This window comes from Rhyacophila brunnea, unplaced genomic scaffold (assembly GCF_057557595.1).
Source record: "Rhyacophila brunnea isolate RB1 unplaced genomic scaffold, BYU_Rbru_1.0 scaffold_4, whole genome shotgun sequence".
Classification (NCBI taxonomy): domain Eukaryota; kingdom Metazoa; phylum Arthropoda; class Insecta; order Trichoptera; family Rhyacophilidae; genus Rhyacophila; species Rhyacophila brunnea.
In genome coordinates this window covers 6,299,385-6,322,192 of record NW_028233068.1, presented here as the reverse complement: position 1 = coordinate 6,322,192, position 22,808 = coordinate 6,299,385, and the positions used below count along the sequence as shown (strand labels likewise).

The window sequence follows — 22,808 nt, the reverse complement described above, 5'->3', positions numbered from 1 at the left end:
CACTTATATTTATTTTTAATAATTTTGATGTTAGTTAACACATTTTGCGCGGGCCTCAGTACAAATTCACAGGTACACGCAGCGGGCGAAAACCAGCGGCAATTGAAATAAAATCGAATTTTACAAAAATCGCTGTATCTTCCAAACTATCAGTTATTTTTAAATGAAATTTGGAATTCACACTCACCATATATTGTTCCTCAGTGCTGTGTTTCTTTTTAGAACAAATTGTTTAAAATAACATAAGTATATGGCAGTGGCGAAGGGTGGAGGTAGGCTGTTAAGATTCGCTATAAATAGTGCACACTAAACTTTTTCAATCATATGTATTGGTTTTTATTGAACTAAGACTACAATTTACAGATGGTGTTGGTTAATTTTTAAAAATCAATTAAACCATGCCTAAACGAAACCATAATAGTTTTGGTCTAATTTGGGGAATACGACAAAATTGTGGATACTTTTTCATTCATAGTTATTTGTTTTCGTTGGATTAAAAATACATATTACACATATTGTTGGTTATTTTTTTTAATTCAATAAGCCCCTGACTAAACCAAACTATAATAAATGAAAAATATTATTCTATTTATAAAATATTCAAAGTTATGTATGATTTAATTGCATAATTTTAGATATTTTATAGATAGACAAGTATTTTTTGACTATTATATATTATGGCTTGGTTTCTCAGGATTTAATTGAATTTTAAAAACTAACCAACACTATCTGTAAATTGTAGTCTTATTTCAATGAAAATAAAAATATATGTCTGAAAAAGTTTAATGTGCACTATTTATGGCATATCTTAACAGCCTACCTCCACCCTTCGCCACTGGTATATGGTGCTAATCACATATTTACAGGAAGGTTTTGTAAAAAATATTCCATTCACTATAAATAAATTCCCGCACAAAAATTATTATTCTAATATTTGGATAAAGTATGATATTTATGAAAACACTCACCCCTGTGTAGGGGGACGTCACAAAATGTACACATATAACTAGTCAAACTTTTCTTTTTGTGCACCGAACACACTCGACACTGTCTTTGTGGGTATTTTTTTTTACCATCTGTAACAATTTTTATCATTCGATGCTTCTTCATATCGAGTGATAACCTACCAGGATGATCACTTTTACCCACTCTTCTTGGTAATCGTGATGTAGATGGCCCTGCTTCTTCCAAAATTGGGTCGGTTTCAACAATATGGTCGGCTATCCAAAATTTGCTTATACTACGCAAAAACTGTTTGTAAGTTAGCCTTTTGGTCGGATTTAATACTTTATAAACTTTAAAAGAATTAAAAAAAGCACAATTTAACAAATACATGACAACTCTCTTTGTCCATTTTTTTGTTCTTCGTATGATCGAGTAGTAAGAGAGATACTGATCCGCACGGTCTACCCCTTTCATATATTTATTATATTCGATAACACATAGCGGTTTCCAAATGTGTAGTCTCGTATTCCAATCGGTGTTGTGACTCTCTAAAATGGTAGATGGATGTATTGTTGAAATCATTCGAACATCTCTCTTTGATTTCCAGAGTTGTAACAATACATCCTTTCGCCGACGGAAAATACTCTGTCCTGCACTAAGATTGACGTGTTTAAAACATTCTGGGAAGCCTCGGTTTATTCGCATTGTTCCACACGTCCTAATTTTATTTTCTAAAAGTGCTTCACTGGTTTTTACACTATTATAATAATTGTCCATATAGACATGATGCCACAAATTTAAATACGGACCAAGAAGCAATTGGATGGTGTCTAATAGTGGTCTTCCTTGCCCACTGTAAATGAGCATATTACAGATGTATCCCGTAGTGGCTTCACTGACCATGCGCACTAGGATACCGTATTTTATTATCTTAGATGCATTATATACTTTAAATACAAGTCTTCCCCGCCACGGTATTAATACCTTCATCTAAAGAAAGTTCCCTTTGAGGCTTATAAACCGAAGAAAACTTCGGTATTAGGTATGTCATAATTGGCCTAATCTTTTCAAGGCGATCGCTGGAATCCGTAATGATATCGTTAATTGAAAAGTGCCACGATTGCCAAATTTGTCTAAAACGATCACGACTCATTGTTTTAGAATATATTGGTGTTTCTATACTCGGATCAGTAGACCAATAATCATCTCTTGTGTCTTTTCGAACTTGTCCCATAAGCAAAATGAGTCCGAGGAATTTTTTCATCTCACCAAGATTTACAGGCTTCCATTTGATAGATTTCTTCATTTTCTTGAATCGGGATTCATTTTGTGTGCGGTATCGATTGCTTTCTTCTACCATCATGCTAAGTAAATCATCTCCAATAAATAAACTAACTATATCCATCACATTTTCAGAATTGTTTGGTGCTACGCAAACACCAACGTTGCCTAAAAATGGTTCAATATGCGGTGGGTTGTCTATTTCAGACCATTCCATGACTTCCTCTTCCTCCACTTCACTGTCTTCCGAATCACTGATTTGTAACGGTATCACTGGTACCCTTCTCGTGCGAGGGAACTCTTCACTATCGCTGTCGCTATCACTGTCGCTGCCTAATTCTGGTAAATCTTCACCAGAATAGGCAGACAAATTATCGGCAAATATTTCGTCATCGCTTTCATAATTGTCTGAAGCCATTTTTTAAAGATTAAATAAAATATCGATTACTTAAATATATTTCACTTGTAAAAACACACCCGTTCTATAGCGCCGTATTTCAAGATTGAAAATTCAATACTGATATTCTATATAGATCGTAGTAGATTACAGACATCTAAATAACATTGGTTTCCACTCATGTTATAATTTATTGCTCCGCTCGCATACCAGCGTTATCGCACCGCACAATATCACTTACAACAAGTGCGAAGAATGCATTCCGTCTATCACAAATTGTCGTCTTTACACTCGCTCACAAAGGATAATATTATAGTATGAAAAGGAGGCCTATGTATTTATCACACATCATAAAAATATACATATAATCGCATTCACAGTACAGCGAACAAACCATGCTTAAAGAATACATCGATATTTCACAAAATGTTGTCTTCCTGCTCACCCATCAAAAAATAAACAAGTGTAAAAAGAAGACGCATATAGTTTTAGCATTCTTATCGTCTACAGAAATATAGTTCGCTGATTTAGGACTCTAAACAAATTTCCTGATTACGCACAAGCTCTCATATGGGCTGCGCAAGAGAGTGTGTGTAAGTAAATGAATCGACGGTAAATTATTTTTTTTTGTAGATGTGTGTGTAGTTTGAAACATTTTCAAACCGTTGACATAAAATATTCGTATGCAATAATCGGGTAGAAATACCTTTCCCGCACTTCAAGTGGAGCCGGCGTAAAAGGTATTTCTACCCGTCCCGCCGACGAACACCGGTCCGGCGCGCGGGTAGAAATACCCTTCCCGCTCAAGATGTGTTAAGAAGTAATACTAAAATATAATCCAAATAATTATTTATTTTTATTTTTAATTAACCGCAGCACCCCCAGATATAATATCCACGAGCCGCCACTGTGGATATGTGTAGGTGTCTGCCTACGTAGTTCATTTTTACCAGAATTCTATGTTTCGATGAGTACGGTAAAGCAGTGCCCTCGATTGTAAACTTGTGGTAGTGCTGTGTCAACAAATCCAGTACACGAAAGCATTTGAAAGACACGCCATATGTAGCATATCAGAACATTTAGCTAAGTGTTTCCTAATGTTAATTTTTCAAGTTCATGATATTCAATATATTTACTTCAAATTGTTACACTCTATCGTTGAAGCATAGTGTGGTAAATTCAAGTTTTTCTTCACTTTACTCAGTCCGTCGCTACATTTTGCGCTTTCTGCCATGTGAGACCTGCAGTGTGTAGATCGCTTTTGTTGCACAGCACTGATGCAGAGCGAGGGAGATTCGGTGACAGAATCCTTGTAGTACAGCCTCAAGGTGTCTTCATGACTACTTCAATCATTGAGGGCTGACGTGTTGATTCAAGAATGAAGTGTTCGTAATTCGGTAATACCAATGTACCCCCAACGTTTGGTAGAGACATCAATTCTCAAAAGTTCAAGACCTTTGGACCTTGGTAAGATGCAATGTCTTACAGTATAGGTTGCAATTGCAAACGTCATTTGGTCCTGGTTTGATGACAGATAAAGTGATGTTCTCAGGAGACACCGACTTATTTTGCTTTTATATTATTTACTCAGGTCAATTACATAATTTTAGAACATGGTATGCGGCCAGATTATGAAGATGTGCAAAATACTCGGCAGGTCTTCTTCACCATCATCATCAGCCGGGGTTGATCCACTGCTGGATGAAGGCTTCACGTAGGTCCTTCCACTCTTCTCGGTCCCTTGCTTTCCCTACTACGTAAATCTACTGAACTTAAAGAGTTTGTCTACTCAACCATGTGCCGGGGATCATCTTCTGTTCTATGGATGTGAGGTGTCATAATAGCTCAAATCCATCGCAAGCTCCATTCTCATTTGGTGAGAGGCACGGGAAGAAAGCAGAGGACCGAGTACGCAGTTTTTTGAGACTCACTATAACTATAATTTTGTCAATTTTTTAGTGCTCGGTGATACAACTATTGCTGATACGTCAACTGAAGAAGTGGACGATCAGGGAGGGGATTCTCCTCCGAGAAGCTCGCGGAGGCCGGGACCCGCCAGCCGCACTCGACGCCGACTCTCATCCGCCGAACCACCTTCCACGCCCACCAGAGTATGAAAATTTACTTCCTTCCTTCTCGTTACGGTAGAATTGTTTCAGACCGTCAATAAGACTTATTTATTGACAAAAATAGTAACTGCCGTTCTTGTTTCTCGAGCCTCCAAATATTCCACTTAACGTCAATGTTGAGTTTTCAATATTAGTATTTTTAATGTATGTAATAATATGTACCATCCATTTGCCGATTAAAATAATGACATTGTGAGTCTATAATTATATTGCTTGTCATTTATGTTTTCGAGTTAATTTATTATTTATAGTTGTGAAGTATGGAAAAATGCCATTGTTGTGTCGCCCATCCAATATATTTCACAATTAGTCAATTGGTTTATTGATTTTTTCATATGATAACACGTACTCAACCATGTAAATCATTAACCGAGGTCGGTAGAAGATATATTTAATTATTCCCTCGATTTTTATCTAAATATGGCATATATATTGCAATTTGATAAAGATCACATTAGGTAACCATTACAATTTGAATATAGTTTTTATTGTGTTTTATTATTACAATAATTGTTCTATTGTTACATACATAAAAATGTACATTTTAAATGTACATTTTTTTCCATTTTTTATTTACACAATGACCGAAATGACTTTATTGCATATTTTTTGTCCATTAAATATTTATAAAAATGTTCCGACTCATAGAAATTCATAGATTGAAATCGGATGACAATGCTAAAATAACAGTTTCTTTGAATTTTATGTGGAAGCAACAGTGGTAAAAGATAGATAAAATGTGTTAAAATGAAAACAATTGGATATTGCTAATCGAGAAAGTTACATTTTTAAAATTCAACAGTCTTCAAGGCGTGGTGAACGCGAAGAGCCGAAACCGGCCCCACCCATAGAGGAAGAGGAGGCGGAGCAGGTAATCGGAGTGGACAGTGATTCCAGTGACCCTGACCAAGAATGTATTCTGTCTGATGACACGCCTAAACTCTCAGTGCCGCCTGTCGCCGTCCAGAGGTCAGTGCATTGTAGAGAAAATTATTATTTAAATAAAAAAAAGAAAATATGATAGGCTGCATCCATTTCCACAATATAAATAATACCATAATCCTTTCCATACGATTGGGTCGCGCCTATGGTTAAATGAATAGGATATTTGTGTAGCAGGAATGAATATAATGAAGACATTTATTTCAGCAGTCCTCCAAAGCCACAACCCGTAGCAATCGCAGTGTCTCCTGCAAAGCAAGAAGCACAGTCCGCGTCTCCCGTGCAGCCGTCGCCTGCTAAACCGCCGGCTACACCCCCGGCCCAGCAGGAGGCAGTCAAACCGGTGCCCCCGCAACTTACTCCAGCCAAAACAGTACTGCCTCAACCTGTAGCACAGAGCCCTGTTAAAGTGACTGCGCCGGTGCCGCCGCCCACACCTGCAGCCGCCGTTTCTCCAGTTCAATCTGCCGCCAAACCTCCGGCTGTTGTGACTCCAGTGAAAGCGCCTCTTGTGCAATCTCCCGTGAAGGCGGCCGTGCAGACTCCGCCCACTGCTGTTTCGGCTCCCACTATCAAGACTTCCCCGGTGCCCGCTCCCGCAGCAAAGGTTTATATTGCATTATTTTGTATTCATAATCTGCAATAATTAATGCTCATGACTGGGATGTTATCATTGAAGTCGTTAGAAAAATTGATTTTGTTAGTTGTCAATAGATGTTGGAAATGATAAGGTTCCCAATCTGCAGAGACGCAAGCGCTTTCCTTGTCCAAAAAGCAATGTTTGGTGTGTCACATTTAGCCGAGGTTCTGTGCTTTTATTTTTTACTGTTCTGGTGCAGGCCTGGGCTAATATTTTGGATGAAGGGTCACATTAGGAATATAAAATGAACAACGGGCTGCAAGTTGAATACTATTTTTAGACATACATAATTTATTATCATGAAAGGAGAATTTCAATGTAATTGTTTTACATTTTCAATTTTTTTTTTAAATTTCAGATGTTAATTTTGTAGTTTAAGTTTTTTAGTTTTTAGTTAGTAAAACTGCTTGTAAATGTTCATTGGTGATACTTGATGATATAGGGTAGTCAACCTTTTTATACCTATCGCCCACTTTTGTATCTCTGTTAATAGTAAATTTTTCTAATCGCCCATCGGTTCCACAGTAATGGTGATTTATAAAGTAGGGAAGTAATTTTACTTTATACAATTTATAAAGCAGAGTTACAGCAAACATATGATAATAATTACTTACCAAATGCTTTAGGTCAGACTTTTGCTAAGTTTAGCAGAAGAAATCTTTATAAAAATTTTGCATACATAGAAGCATGAATTCTGATGAAATTGAATTTAATTAATTAACTTATTAATGAGATCCCTGAGGCTGATGCTGCGAAACTAAATACTGGATATCTGGCGCAATTTTTGTGAGGAACAAACAAAGGTCTCCTTTCGATGAAAATGATTTTAAAACCCCTACCGCCCTCCTGAAAGCTGGAACGCCCACTTGTGGGCGGTAGGGACCAAGTCGACTGCCCCTATATAGAGTTCTTATTGATATTCATAATTGAAATTGTTTATTCACATAATATGTAGGTTGATCCAATAAAAACCAAAATTTTTCTAGCAGAATCTTTAAGTTGTCCGGAGTTAAGTGGATTAAGAGAATTTTATTTTTTAAAAGGCGTTAAAATGTAGAAAAAGTAAACTTTTTTCAGAAATACGATTAAAGCTGGGCCTCTCAGAAATACTTAGTCGGCTGCATGCGGCCTGCGGACCATTGTTTGCCCGGGCCTGTCCTAGTGGAAACACATGATCATTACTCGATGACATAATTTGAAAACACCTCAGCACATTGGCGTGAATCCGATGGGTGTGGACTCGAGTTCAGCTCAGCACCACATGTTTACATTTTTTTTTTTTTTTTTAAAATATGTATATGTCTAGGTAGGAATACCTGAGGTGTTTTCAAATTATATGTATGGTTCGATAAAGAATGTTTCATTCTCAAATCTTATGAATTATTATTCGTTAAATACAAAAAAAATAGCTTATTTCAAGATATGTATATTGAAAGAAATTACAACACTAATTTTTTGGTTAAATGTTATATTTTACCCTATGTAATTCATGCGCAGTAGAAGAAATCGTGATCTGTGCAATTTCAAGGTTAAGTTGTTCCACTATACCAGGGATTGCGAACCTTTTAGGTACGCGTGCCAAAATTTACCAAATATTATTTTTCAACTGTCAAAATGAAAAAAATATGTTTTTGAGAATTCTGTTAAGAAAGTTGGGAAATTACAATTGATTTTTTTCATGTTCAAGGAGATCGTGGAAGCATTTTAACCCTTTCGCTGCGAGCCATTTTCGCGGGAATTTATTTTCAGTCAAGTGATCTGTTAAAACGGTCACTACAGCTAAAACAGATCGATTCCAAAATTAAAAAATAGATTACTAGATGAACTATATATGAGGCGCCGAGTCGCTAAACTGGCTCCTGGCGATTTTTCGATAAAATGAGTTTTGAATGTACTTAGATGCTCTATCGATAGATCTATCGACTTTTCCAGTTGAGAGTTTCAAATTCCTTCCAATTTCATCAAAAAATCAAAATGAATATTGACGTGAGTCGCCAAGCGCGCTCTTTGAAAAAATATGGAGTCGCTAAATTGTCTCTTCTTAACCGACCAATCAGACGCCGCCATTCAAATACTGATTTCAAACGTACGGTAAAATCTCTATACAACCGCGTCAAACCGTTCGCGTCTGTGCAGTGAGAAAGTCTTGATTTTGCTTCGTCTATTTGATTGTTTTTACTAATTAATAATGGATGTTTCATTAGTAAGTGTAACGGAATCTCTACCAGGAGAATCAAGGAAGCGTTTAAGAAATCCAGCTGGCTGGAAATGTAACGTGTTACGCCAAGAAAGGTATTTAAAAATTGACATTCCTAACATTACTTTTTGCTATAGATGTTTCAATAATCCAGTGGTGTTTCATAATATTATTTTTTGTTTCGTGCGCTTTTTTTAAATTATGCCGCAGATACATATTGTATATTTAGCGTGATGTAATTATTATGAGATCTCTAAGTACAGATTTTTAACATATTTTGCTTGTGTCAAAAAGTAATATTATTGGGACCTTTAATAATTGGACATTATTTTTTAATCACTTTATGACTTATAATAAATTGATTTAAGATAACCGCCATAAATCTCATTATATATATATTTACATAATATCTAAGTATAGTCATTATTTTATACTTTTGTTTATATATTTTATTAACCTCTATCTTTACTTTTTATTTTCAAAGTTATTAATTATTGTATTTTTCATAATTTGTTGCAGATATTCATCTAAAAAATTGCCCGAGTATCCTCAGTGTAATCATGACACTAAGAACTTCAAGTGCAGTTCATTAAACGGAACTGATATTAGACATTTCCATTCTGCATTTTATGAAAAGTCAGTGAAACTTGCTCAAGATACATTTATAGTGAAGTATTGTAAAGGAGTTTCAGTGATGTCACACAGTGGGGCTGAAAGAAAAAAATCTTTCAATATAAAATATTATGCCCGAAAAAGTCAAACTGGTGCTTTGGTTCCCGTATGCCAAAAAACCTTTTTGGGTATTTTAAACATTAAAAAAGGTAGAATTCAAGGTGTTGTGAAGCGCTTTCAAAATAGCGCGGGAAAACTTCCCATCGAGAGAAGAGGCGGCGATAAGGCACATGCGAGTTTTATAGGGAAAAGAGCAAGTGTTGTTGCATTTATAAAGGAGTTAAAAGGTAGTGAGCCACATTACTGCCGGAATAAGACGCAGAGTCGGGTATATTTATCGGCGGAACTCAATATCACGAAGTTATGGAAGATGTATAATAGCGGAACACAAATAGAATTACAAGTGAAAGCAAAATATTTTCGAGACATTTTTAATAGAACATTTAATTTATCGTTTGGGTCCCCAATGACAGATAAGTGCTCTACATGCAGTGAATATAGAGAGCGACTAAAAAATGCAACGGACGATAAAGAAAAAAAAGACGTCATTATACTGTCCCGTATCCACCGTCTCAAATATAAGGCCTTTTATGCAATTTTGCAAGAGGACGAGACAAATTTATTGACAATGAGCTTTGATTGCCAAAAAAATTTGTCTCTTCCAAAACTGCCTGACCAGATGGCATATTTTAGTCGACAGTGGAGTTTTTACCACTTTTGTATTGTCACCGGTAGTTCCAAAACGTCATTAACACCGGAAAACGTCCACAGTTACGTTTGGAATGAAATCGATAGACCGAAAAGCTCGAACGAAATAGCGAGTGCAGTATTTCACCGTCTCCTAAATACAAATTTTAATAATTGCATCACCAAGTTAAGGCTTGTCGCCGACGGCTGTGGGGGTCAGAATAAAAATACAACGGTAATGTGTATGTTGTCGAAATGGCTTCAGAGTCATGCGCCATCATGTATAAAAACTGTGGAAGTACTGTTTCCAGTTGTGGGCCACTCATTTATTCCTCCGGATAGAGTGTTTGGTATGCTAGAAAAAAATATAAAAAAGAGAGAAGTGATTTCTGACCCTCAACAATATTATTCCATTGTCAAAGATCACGGAACTGTTTTTGATTTGGGTACAGATGTACCTGTGTTTGACTGGCGAAAAGAGGCAGGAAAATATTTAAAGCCACCAGGAAGCTGGCATTTCCAGTTTAACCAGACCAAACGTTTTTATTTGTCGAAAACGTCAACTAATAAAATTAAGATACAAGGGGAAGCTACATATCGAGCCGAACTCTCGACACCACAATTCGTTACCAAAAGAAATTGTTTGACATCCTCAATTAATCCTGCCACTATTTCTCGAGGAAAAGTGTCGATAAACAAAAATAAATTGAAAGATGTAAACAATTTATTAAAAAAACATTACGGAGAGAACTGGAGGCAGTTGGAAGAATTAGCTTTTTATAAAAACATTGAAGACATATCCACGCAGTCTGACGAATTCGAAACCATACCATCGTTACCTTTGTGTGAGGAAGGAGAAAATGACATTGAAACACACATTTAGGTTAATTCTGACTTTTCTTTTTATTCTATGATTTTCAAAATGTTTTTAGACACTTTAGTTCATATTATGGTGACCTTAAAACTTTGGTCATTTGTTATTGTAATATATTATCTATAATTGTCATTGTCTTTGTATAGTTTTTTCTTATAAATGTGTATAAATAATGTGTATGCACTTGTGTTCCTTTTAAACAGGAAACGAAAAGATGATCACATTGAGTGTTTAACAATTTAATAAGTTATGTGCATAGTGAACAATTGACGTATATTAACTGGTTGCAGAGTATTATTTCCATGGAGATGGATTCTTTTTTTTTCCATTTCGAATACCTACTTTGTTCCGAATAACCATCTTACCAAACCTTGTTATTGCTGTCTATCTGTCAATTATTGTTGATATTTGGCTCTATTTTTATCCATTATTGATTGCATTTATCTTGTACCTTTTTATTTGATTTATTTATTATCAGAGCACCACAACCGGTGTGCCACGGAACTTTATTCCTTTTCATTTATACATTATGTAAATTAGATTAAGTACCTATATACCTATAATTTCTGCTATGTTTTCTTGCTTATTCAAGATAAATTTATTGTTTCAAAGCTACATACATATTTACCATGTATAATAATTACTGTATATGTAACCGTATTTAAAATCGTATTCTTTTCTTATACTGCCTGTGCTTTACTTTATTTTATTTATTTTTAATTTTATAGTGACCTACCTACTTTTAATTCCTCTCTCCACCTTGGAACAACTAGATCATCAATGATTATGCTTTCTATGTATGTGTTATTGGGTCCATCACTTATTCACATATTTGGTATACTTGTGTAATTTCTTGCTCGCTTCTCATTAATAAACACGATTCTTTATTCTGAAAAAATGCTTTTTTTCTATGTACATACATACATACCTACCGCTATAAATGCTAAAAAGATGCAATGTAAAAAAGGATTTACGGTGTAGTAGGTAAGTATGGTGAGAAAATATTTGTTTGGCAAAATAAATTCTAAAATATCTATATTAATTGAAATAAATACGGCCCGCTACTGAACAGTCATTTCCGGCCGACCTTATTCCATAAGTGCCAAACTCGACTCTATTGACATGTAACGTCAAAGTGTGAGTCACAAATTTGGCTCCTTGCGACAGCGAGTGATGCAAGTGTGCTCTCCGGACAATTAAAATGCATTTATTTGGAATATTGGCGCATATAAATTGAATTTGACGTTTTAATTTACTATTCCATATAAACCGGAAACTAGAAAACAACTTAAATTACACTTAAAGTTATCACACTGCCCATAACAGTTTTTCGTGATTTACTCAAAACTCAAAAAACCCCCAGGAGCCAGTTTAGCGACTCGGCGCCTCATATCAGTTATTCCAAATGCACCAAGAAATAAACTATATTCGTTACATTCTCACTAAAATAAATCGAAGAAAGTGAAGACGCTAAAAAATATCCAAGCTTTGACCGCGCGTTCAAAATGGTGGCCGTCCACTCTTCACATAGACGGTTTCAACACACACTACCGAGCAATTCGCCGCGTTTGTATTTGTCATACACAGGGCTGTGTTGAGTACATGCTGCCGTAGTTGGTTACGGTCTATGACAGATATATTACTAAATCACTTGTGGAATGATCAGTGGGTTATCGCTTATCGCATTTAGTAAGTCGTAAACTCAAATTTTATTACCGTTTCAAATTCTGAACCTATATTTATTTTCGTCGCCATAAAATAATGTCATCCACTTATTCATTAGGATGTTTTGGAGAATAAAACACTAAAAATAATTACCGCACTGCTAAAATATTAATATAATATAATTTATGAGGCGCCGTTGGCTGTTTCATTGTACAAAGGGCCTGTCGAATAATCGCCAGGCATAATATGAGCATGTGAACAGAGCTAACACAGTTTCGTGGCACATAAAAATAAAAATTATTACCCATTATAATAATGTAAATATCAAATATAGAACAATGAACAAAGCCAAACAAATTTACTGTAGAGCTGTGCATCGATAAAATATTTTCCAGCATTATTTCTTCGATAATATTATGTGGTAGTGACATTTTGGTGGGTGAAATAATTATTTCACTTATATTTATAATGACAAAAAAACTAAAAACAAATCTTCAAAATGTTTCTATCGAGATCACAAATCACTAAGAAAAAATACATAACACTAACGTAATCATAATAATTAATTAAAAGGTAAATAAAAATATTATCGATGCACACTTTTCGATGCATGACCAATGTTTTGTTTTGATAACCCTGGTGGCGCAACTAGTACACCCGTCTTCGCAATGGCGCGCGATTCAAACGACTGAATAACGAGTGTTCTTTTCAAAAATATATTTCCTTGTGTTTTACTTGACATTTTTATGATCTGTTGCCTGATATGTCTACCTAAAGGTTTGAACTAATTTTTAAAGCATATTATCTACAAGTGTCTCTTCTAGTTTGGTCAAAAATACGAGATAAAGTCTATGGCATGTTTACATGCCATACGCAGTCTAAGGGTTAACCATGCCTCTTTAATATATTCTATCATTTTTAGCGATAATGTTTGAGGCAAAATAGCAATCAGCTGTTTGTATTTGAATGACTGTCGATAAATTTTATCAGGTTAGTTGATTGAAAATTTTTATTTTTAATTGCCTGGTTGGTCTCAAGCATTGTAAATCGATCAAAACCAGAGGTTCACAAGACGGCTTATTTTTTCTCTTCATAATAAAACATGTGCGTGCCGTGCCATGCAAATTCATCTCGCGTGCCACTAGTGGCACGCTTGCTATAGGTTCGCCATCCCTGCACTATACAAACTTAAGACTTTGTGACTGGTTTCCTCTTACGACATTATCATATCATATTCTAATATAAATCTATTAAGATTGCAAATACCAACTGGCATAATTTTTATATAACATACCCACTGTTCGCACCCTTCCAATGTGGGGATAGCTTTAATATGAGAAATAATTTATTTAAAATAGGTCGCAGCACCAGCAGTGGTCCCCTCTCCTGTTAAGGTGGCTCCTTTGCCTGTCAAACCTGCACCATCTCCTGTCAAAGTGGTACCATCTCCCGTCAAAGTGGTTCCCTCGCCCGTCAAAGTGGTACCCTCACCCGTCAAAGTGGTACCCTCTCCTGTCAAAGTGGTACCCTCTCCCGTCAAAGCAGTGCCAACCCCCGCTAAACCACCCACTGTCGAGCAGAGCGCCCCCAAGCCAGCCGAGGTCCTCACAGCTGCATCCAAAGAGCCCTCCGGGAAAGAAGCAGCCGTCCAAAAGAAACCTCTTTCTGAAGGTAGTATATTTACTTACTTGAACAGGCGCTACAGACCATTTAGATCCATGGCCGACTGCACAACCGTCCTCCAGAAATGACTATCCCGAGCACTCTCTCCAGTCGATTACACTCAGTCTCCCTGCGTCCCTTTTGACGTTATCCACCAATTTCTTCCGGGACCGCCCAGGAGCTGAGTGTTTATAGGGTTTCCTACGTAAACTTTATGGAGAGCTCTAGATCTATCCAAGCTCTAGTCAATCGTAATTTTATCAGTGGGGTGCCTTATATAATACTATTTTCATTTTACTTCATTTTCATCATATAAAGATTTCGAGCAGGGGTACACAACTTGGCGCCCTAAACGACCTGCGTAACATATATATTTTTTTAATAAGATAATATAGACCGCCACATAGTGAAGGCTGTATCAAAACTTTTTTTTTACATGAAATGGATGTTAGCCACTTGTTCAACCTATTAAATCCATACTCTGGGTCCAAACACACATTATAAGCCCCGACGTGTAACTTGCCTGGCTATCACGAGCGTCTAATAAAGATAGAAATAATTTATGTATGGACATTTACTACATTAACACCTGTTTCTGTCCATGAATCCATTATGAGTAAGAAAACATGCATGTAAGTTTTTAAATTATCAGTTGATAGATTCTATCAACGGAAAGATAATGGTAAAACTTTTGTCTATTGTAAAAATATTAATGCGTTATCATTGGAGGTGAATCCATTGCCTGGTGAAATCATCCACTAGTTATTGTTAACCCTCTCAGTCTTTCAGTGAACATAGTTTGATGATCCAGTGGGTTTTAGGTTGGATATATCATGAAAAAGCTTTTTAACAAGGTTTTAGACAAAGCGTTGACTTTGTGGTAATTCATAAAAATAATTTATAAAACATGTCATTTATAAAAAGGGTTGTCATTTGATATTCACCACATATAGATATTGTTTCTATGACATGTGTTTCGCTCACTTGGTAAGCTTTCTGGAGTTTTAGTGTCCACATGTATCTATATTCATTTATGGTGAATTTTGAATTAACTGTGTTCGTAGTAAGTGGATTTTACTGTATGTGAAATAAAGCATACACGGTTCATTGTACACTATATGATGGTGCATCCCTTAATATTCCACTTTACTCATTACTTAACTACACATTACTTAAGGGGGGACATGCTCGTCGAAGGTCAAAATTGAGTTTTTATTGTATTTTCAAACCATGATCCTGGACACTCCTTAAACGTTGTAGATAATCTATTTATATAATTTTGAAGCCTTATTATCCTTTATAGTTATTTTAAACATTTGATGACTGCATGAAGTATTTTTGTTACATAAAATAGTATTCTTTTAAACCTCTCGCTCTAATGTTTTAGAATATAGTCATATTTCGGTACATAACTGTGCAGCGGTGTTAAGATTTTTTACATTTATTAATTTTTAAACGCATTTATAAAACCATTAGCATAATTTATTACGAGATAATTTTTGTAAAATATTCACGATAAAAAATTATATTGATAATCTCTGTGATCCCAAATTTGACAAGAATTAGGCATTTTATTATTCAAAAAATCGGCAAGATTAACACATTTGAAGATGATTCTAAAGATATTTATTATAAGCTATGTCTTTGATCATTCAAGTGTGATAAACATCTTACGAATAATGATTGCTTTATAATAATTATTGACCTAAGAATAAGGTAGTGTTTTTTTGAAATACGCCATTTCTTTTGTCATTCCCCAGTGGTTAAGCTACAACATACGGCCGTAGCCATAAATTGACAAACTATAATTAAAATAGGGAGTAAAATGATATTAACGCGCGTGTTTGAACATGTACCGTTTAAAAAAAAAATAAAAAAAATTCAGTTAGGTACATGTTCAAACACGCGCGTTAACATAATTTTACTCCCTACTTTAATTAGAGTTTGTCAATTTATGGCTACGGCCGTATGTCGTAGCTTAACCACTGGGGAATGACAAAAGAAATGGCGTATTTCAAAAAAACACTACCTTATTCTTAGGTCAATAATTATTATAAAGCAATCATTATTCATAAGATGTTTATCACACTTAAATGGTCAAAGACATAGCTTATAATGAGTATCTTTAGAATCATCTTCAAATGTGTTAATCTTGCCGATTTTTTGAATAATAAAATGCCTAATTCTTGTCAAATTTGGGATCACAGAGATTATCAATATAATTTTTTATCGTGAATATTTTACAAAAATTATCTCGTAATAAATTATGCTAATGGTTTTATAAATGCGTTTAAAAATTAATAAATGTAAAAAATCTTAACACCGCTGCACAGTTATGTACCGAAATATGACTATATTCTAAAACATCAGAGCGAGAGGTTTAAAAGTATACTATTTTATGTAACAAAAATACTTCATGCAGTCATCAAATGCTTAAAATAACAATAAAGGATAATAAGGCTTCAAAATTATATAAATAGATTATCTACAACGTTTAAGGAGTGTCCAGGATCATGGTTTGAAAATACAATAAAAACTCAATTTTGACCTTCGACGAGCATGTCCCCCCTTAACTCTATGACATAATAGAACATGTAAATCAGTTTAAAAATGGAATAGAATCATTTTCCATTTATTTTGTTTCTTCATTATTGACATTCATTTGTTTTAAAAATTTTCTCTTTAATCTTGTTGATCATGATATTGTGATATATTTTGTCACATGTGCAATTTTTATGTAATTGGAATGTCTCCATTTAATTGTATCATGCTAGGATATGCATTTCTGTTCTATTCTTCATAATTATGGGAAAGACTTTTTCATTCAATGCCTTTGCAGAGGAGTCTATGGAAGTTGTCATTGATGCAAAGAAACCTGTGGACGGAGAGCCCCAAGCTAAAAAGGCAAAGATGGATTCCGCCGATGTCGACAAAGATGATGTGACCCACGGGAAACAACCTAAACTTGACGGTAAAGCCCTTTCGGAAAAGAAGGAAGACGATAAACCCGACGGTGATAAACACAAACAGGGAGATGAAACTGCAGAAAAGAAAGACTTGGTAATAACATGGATGTTAATTAATGTTTATGGCTGAGATGTGTGGAATGATGAGAATCACTGTATGCTGTTAATAAACGGTTAATGGCCAATAATTAATACTGGTCAACAATGTATATGGCTGGGATATATTAAATGCCGGGACGTGTCATGTGTTTATCAAAATAATTAAGAATAGAATCAAGGTATCAATGCAGCTGGTGCAAAATGTCTCTCTGCATAGGACCTTGTTTTGAGATATTACCGCATGTTAGAATACTATTTATTTTTAAAACGTTTTATTTTTATATACTTTTAATATTCAACTTACATAGAGAATTACTTTTCTCACAATCAAGTTTCTGTATTTCCTCTTTGTTATGTGACAACGACGTTTTGTGAAAGGTTTATTTATTTTTTTGATAATGGAGGTGCAAATGACACACTATATTTATTTGGTCAAGTTAGGTCTAATTAGGTCTATTTTAGTCTTTATGATATACTTTTAATGTATTTCCAAAAAAGATGTTTGAGTTTTTTCAGAGGAATTCACGGCTCGCCGGGTACCACCCCGCTTAATACCCCCCCGCATGAAAAAAATAGCGCGAATCAGGCAATATTGCTTCAATATATTGTGACTGCATTTTTTATGTATGCATGTTATTTTGATTTAACGTAACTTGACAATACTATGCATTTTGGACTGTCTCAATTATTATTTTCATTTCTTGTATATGAAAGTTCTACATACGCTTAGGTTACGGTACAGCTCGTAAAAAAAACTTTGTGGCACGACGGAGAGTAAACAAATTAGGATAGAAGTGTTGCAGTTATCGGAGGTCAGGTTATATTAGACTACAAAATCTTTAACGTGAGACCTGGCGGTGGCGCTCGTGTTGTATCTTGTCTGTGGTTTTCGATTTCGAAGTACTGAAACGCGAGAGAAGGCGATGTAGTTCTACAAGCTGCTGCCTATCACCCTAAGCTGACTCGCACATCACAACTCGCCTTGTGTGCCTGACCTGTTTTTTTCAGACGAAACAGTTGCATTTGATCAATATGCGAAGCTCCATTTGGCAACATGTGATTTGTTGTTTCGTTAAATAACGATGACATCACATCGACGTATTCGACACGTTTTTAGGCGAGACGAGTTCTGATATGCGAGCCGGCTTCAGATTTAGCACTGTACATCCATATTTATGAAAATGGAAATTTTGTAAAATCAGATTTTCGAATTGCAGGATACGTCACAGAGGGACCGCGATCGCAGAAGACGAGACAAGCAGAGCAGGTGGGGTTCGCATAATGCCGAAACCAATCAAAACGATCACGATGGACAGGTAAACTTCACTCTTTTCAATCTCCCGCTCCAGTTTTCGGTTTGTCCATTAACACATTTTGCGCGGGCTCCCGTACAAAGGCACAGGTACACGCAGCGGGCGAAAACCAGCGGAAATTGAAATAAAATCGAATTTTACAAAAATCGCTCTATCTTCCAAACTATCAGTTATTTTTTAATGAAATTTCGAATTCACACTCATATATTGCTCCCCAGTGCTGTGTTTCTTTTTAGAACAAATTGTTTAAAATAACGTAAGTACATGGTGCTAATCACATATTTACAGGAAGGTTTCGTAAAAAATATTCCATTCACTATAAATAAATTCCCGCACAAAAATTATTATTCTAATATTTGGATAAAATATGATCACAAAATATACACATATAACTAGTCAAACTTTTCTTTTTGTGCACCGAACACACTCGACACTGTCTTTGTGGGTATTTTTTTCTACCACCGGTAACAATTTTTATCATTCGATGCTTCTTCATATCGAGTGATAACCTCCCAGGATGATCACTTTTAACCACTCTTCTCGGTAATCGTGATGTAGGTGGCCCTGCTTCTTCCAAAATTGCGTAGGTTTCGACGATATGGTTTGCTGTCCAAAATTTGCTTATACTACGCAAAAACTGTTTGTAGTCTTTTTTTTCTTAGTTAGTCTTTTGGTCGGATTTAATACCTTATAAACTTAAAAAGAATTAAAAAATGGACAATTTAACAAACACATGACAACTATCTATTTCCATTTTTTTGTTCTTCGCATGATCGAGTAGTAAGAGAGATACTGATCCTCACGGTCAACCCCTTTCATATATTTATTATATTCTATAACACACAGCGGTTTCCAAATGTGTAGTCACTATCGCTATCACTGTCGCTGCCTAATTCAGGTAAATCTTCGCCAGAATAGGCAGACAATTTATCATCGAATATTTCGTCATCGCTTTCATAATTGTCTGAAGCCATTTTTGAAAGATTAAATAAAATATCGATTACTTAAATATATTTCACTTGTAAAAACATACCCGTTCTATAGCGCCGTATTTGAAAATTAAATTCTGATATTCAATATAGATCGTAGTAGATTACAGACATCTAAATAACATTGGTTTCCACTCATGTAATAATTTATTGCTCCGCTCGCATACCAGCGTTATCTTACCGCACAATATTACAACAAGTGCGAAGAATGCATTCCGTCGATCACGAATTGTCGTCTTTTCATCGCTCACAAAGGATATTATTATAGTTGAGAAAGAGACATATGTATTTATCACACATAAAAATATTCATATAATCGCATTCACAGTACAGCGAACAAACCATGTTTAAAAAATACATCGATATTTCACAAAATGTTGTCTTCCTGCTCACCCATCAAAAAATAAACAAGTGTGAAAAGAAGACAGATATAGTTTTAGCCATCTTATCGTCTACAGAAATATAGTTCGCCGATTTATCGACTCTAAACAAATTTCTTTATCACGCACAAGCTCTCATATGGGCTGCGCAAGAGTATGTGTGTAAGTAAATGAAACGACGGTATATTATTTTTTTTTGTAGATGTGTGTGTAGTTTGAAACATTTTCAAGCCGTTGGCATAAAATATTCGTATGCAATAATCGGGTAGAAATACCTTTCTCGCACTTCAAGTGGAGCCGGCATAAAGGGTATTTCTACCCGTCCCGCCGACAAGCACCGGTACGGCGCGCGGGTAGAAATACCCTTCCCGCTCAAAATGTGTTAATTGACAAATAAATATCGAATTGTGTTCGTAGGGCGAGAGAGAGGAGGAAGATGTCAGGAACAGGAGCCGCGGCAGGAGCTCTTCGGCCAACAAGAGACCCAGGGAGATGTCTCCCAGGAGGAAGAGTCCCGTGAAGATTCCTGAACCGGACTCCCCTGCCGACACCGTTACCCTATCTTGGTGTAAGTGCCCTCATAAATATTAGTTAATACAGATAACCTCAAAAGTTTACAAGGATGACACCCTTCAGTCGATGATGAATGAAAGATAATAATAATATGTAGGTAGTGTAAAAGTTTTAGAAATGATTTAGTACACATTAAATAATTAGAATTGACCACAGTGTATATAACTCTGTTGATTCAAAATCCAAGGAACCTTGAAAGTTTGATTGTGAATTGACAAATACCACTACCATCAAAATTTTCTAGATTTTTTTTCCTGCCGATAATAATGCTAGTGAAACCTCACGTAATTGAACTAAATTGATATTCAAAACAATCGTCCCTCCCGGTTGGTATCACTGATGGCAGTATACTTCTTTATGTGTAGTTATCGGGGACATCCATATTAACACTGGCATTAATAACAATTTTCAATAAATTAGGTATGTAGCCAAATGATAGATGTTTTTAACTCTAAAATTATTTTCAGTGTAAAGTTGAAGATTGGTTTTACCTGCAAGGCCGGAGTTACTTTTATTTTATTAACCCGATCCCCGCGTAGCGTCATCAACAAAAAATAGTTTCGTCTGCGGGCATATTTTCGTAATGTTAATATTACCCGTACCGTAATAAATACATCAGTTAAAAATTATCGGTCTGACTTTTATTACCCCCAAATCCATTAAGTTTGCGTCGAGACACTTAAGAATAACAATAAAGGCCTTGTGGAATCATATAAACTCGAACAAATATCTCTATACAAAAAACTTACCGATACGCAAATCCACCATTTTGTCCGAAGCTAATCGGCCGGGACCACTGCGCCGACCCTCTTTTGGTATCGCGTTACAACTTCACACTCGTAAATCAGTCACTTATTTTAACCTTTGCCATTAGAAAACACATTAATTATTCAATACCGTGACACTTTAAAAATAATACTTAAAACTTAACTGCATTTAAAAAATAAAGGATAACACGAATTTAAAAATGTTTTGAACTATGGTAAATTTTATAACATGGATCTAAACATAACGTGACTTGGCACGTTGAACACATAAAACGGGATAATTTGTATAGTTTTTTTGCCTTTTTTGAATTGCCACAGACATGGCATCTCCTGCGCGGCTTGTCATTTTTGGGTGTTGGAGGAATGTGCACTGGCAAATGGTCTGTAGCGGATTTTGGTAATAAACGTACCGGATTGTCACTACTTGATGCCGTGGGCCTATGGGGTTGTACAGTTTTTACACCAAATTTTTCCACAAGTTGTTTAATCACACATAATTGATATTCGGCCAATGATTTTTTGCTACCTGTTACAAATTTGAATAAATAATAAGCATTTAATAAATATAAGTCAATTATGTGGAAAGCCACCTTCTTGTACCACTTAATAGACTTTCTCATGCACGAAAGACTACTGAGCATCATATCCACTTTGTCCACCGTCCCCATATTTTTGTTGTAGTCCAACACACACTTAGGCTTCATGATGGGGTCCCCTGTCCTAAAATTAGTTTTTCCCGTTGGTCCAAACGAGTCATCATGGAGCGTGGTTAACATATGGACATCCCTCCTATCGTGCCATTTAAGGGCCAATAATGGGCTTTTTGATTTGGCTTCCGTTTCTCCCTTTTTCAAACTTTTAAAGCTTGGCATCTCCTTCCGGTTCTTCCTAACCGTGCCACAAGCATTAGTTTTATTATCGTGGAGGAATTTAAAAAGAGCTGGACTGGAATACCAATTATCACACCATAAGGTGTGGCCTTTTCCGATATAGTCATTTAATAGTGTCGTTACCACTGCACCAGATATACCCAAATTTTGGTCGTCCACTATATCTGTACCATCGCCACAATATATAATGAAATCAATTATATAGCCGGTCATGACATCGCACAATACAAACATTTTTATCCCAAAACGGTGCCGTTTTGACGGGATAAATTGTTTAAATATTAGCCTGCCCTTAAAAACAATGATGCTTTCGTCAATACACAAGTTTTGGTGCGGGAGCATTGTCTCTCTAAAAATTTTGCGGGTGTGCTCCAGAAGTAAACGTATTTTGACCAGCCTATCTGTGGTGGTCACATTCGAATCACAAAAATGAAGCATCTGCAGGATTATTTGGTACCGATCTCTTGGCATAATTTTACCAAAAATATCAGCATGGAGGTACGGATCGGTGCTCCAATGCTCCTCGATAGTAGTATGCTTATTTCTGGTCATCAGCAAAGAGACAGCAAAAAATGTGTAGAGTTCCGGCACTGATGTATCGGTCCAGTTATGTGACCGCGATTTCGGTCCCAGGGCAGATGTAGTGTAAACATGTGAAAAAAAATTGTTCGTTTGAGTCACTATCTCCGACATTATATTATTATTAAGAAAATGTTCAAAAAAATCGCATTCAGAAGAGG

The 22,808-nt window shown here is 35.7% G+C and overlaps 1 protein-coding gene across 1 annotated transcript in view; it reads left to right on the top strand.

The window, feature by feature from the left end:
- Window positions 1-22,808, top strand: part of LOC147066758 (uncharacterized) — a 63,220-nt gene that overhangs the window by 2,611 nt on the left and 37,801 nt on the right. Inside the window, exons 2-8 of the mRNA XM_085954146.1 lie at window positions 4,583-4,734; window positions 5,555-5,721; window positions 5,902-6,301; window positions 13,788-14,100; window positions 16,931-17,151; window positions 18,374-18,472; window positions 20,256-20,406. Of these exons, the coding sequence (XP_085810272.1) occupies window positions 4,583-4,734; window positions 5,555-5,721; window positions 5,902-6,301; window positions 13,788-14,100; window positions 16,931-17,151; window positions 18,374-18,472; window positions 20,256-20,406 (1,503 nt within the window). The remainder of the gene's footprint in view (window positions 1-4,582; window positions 4,735-5,554; window positions 5,722-5,901; window positions 6,302-13,787; window positions 14,101-16,930; window positions 17,152-18,373; window positions 18,473-20,255; window positions 20,407-22,808) is intronic.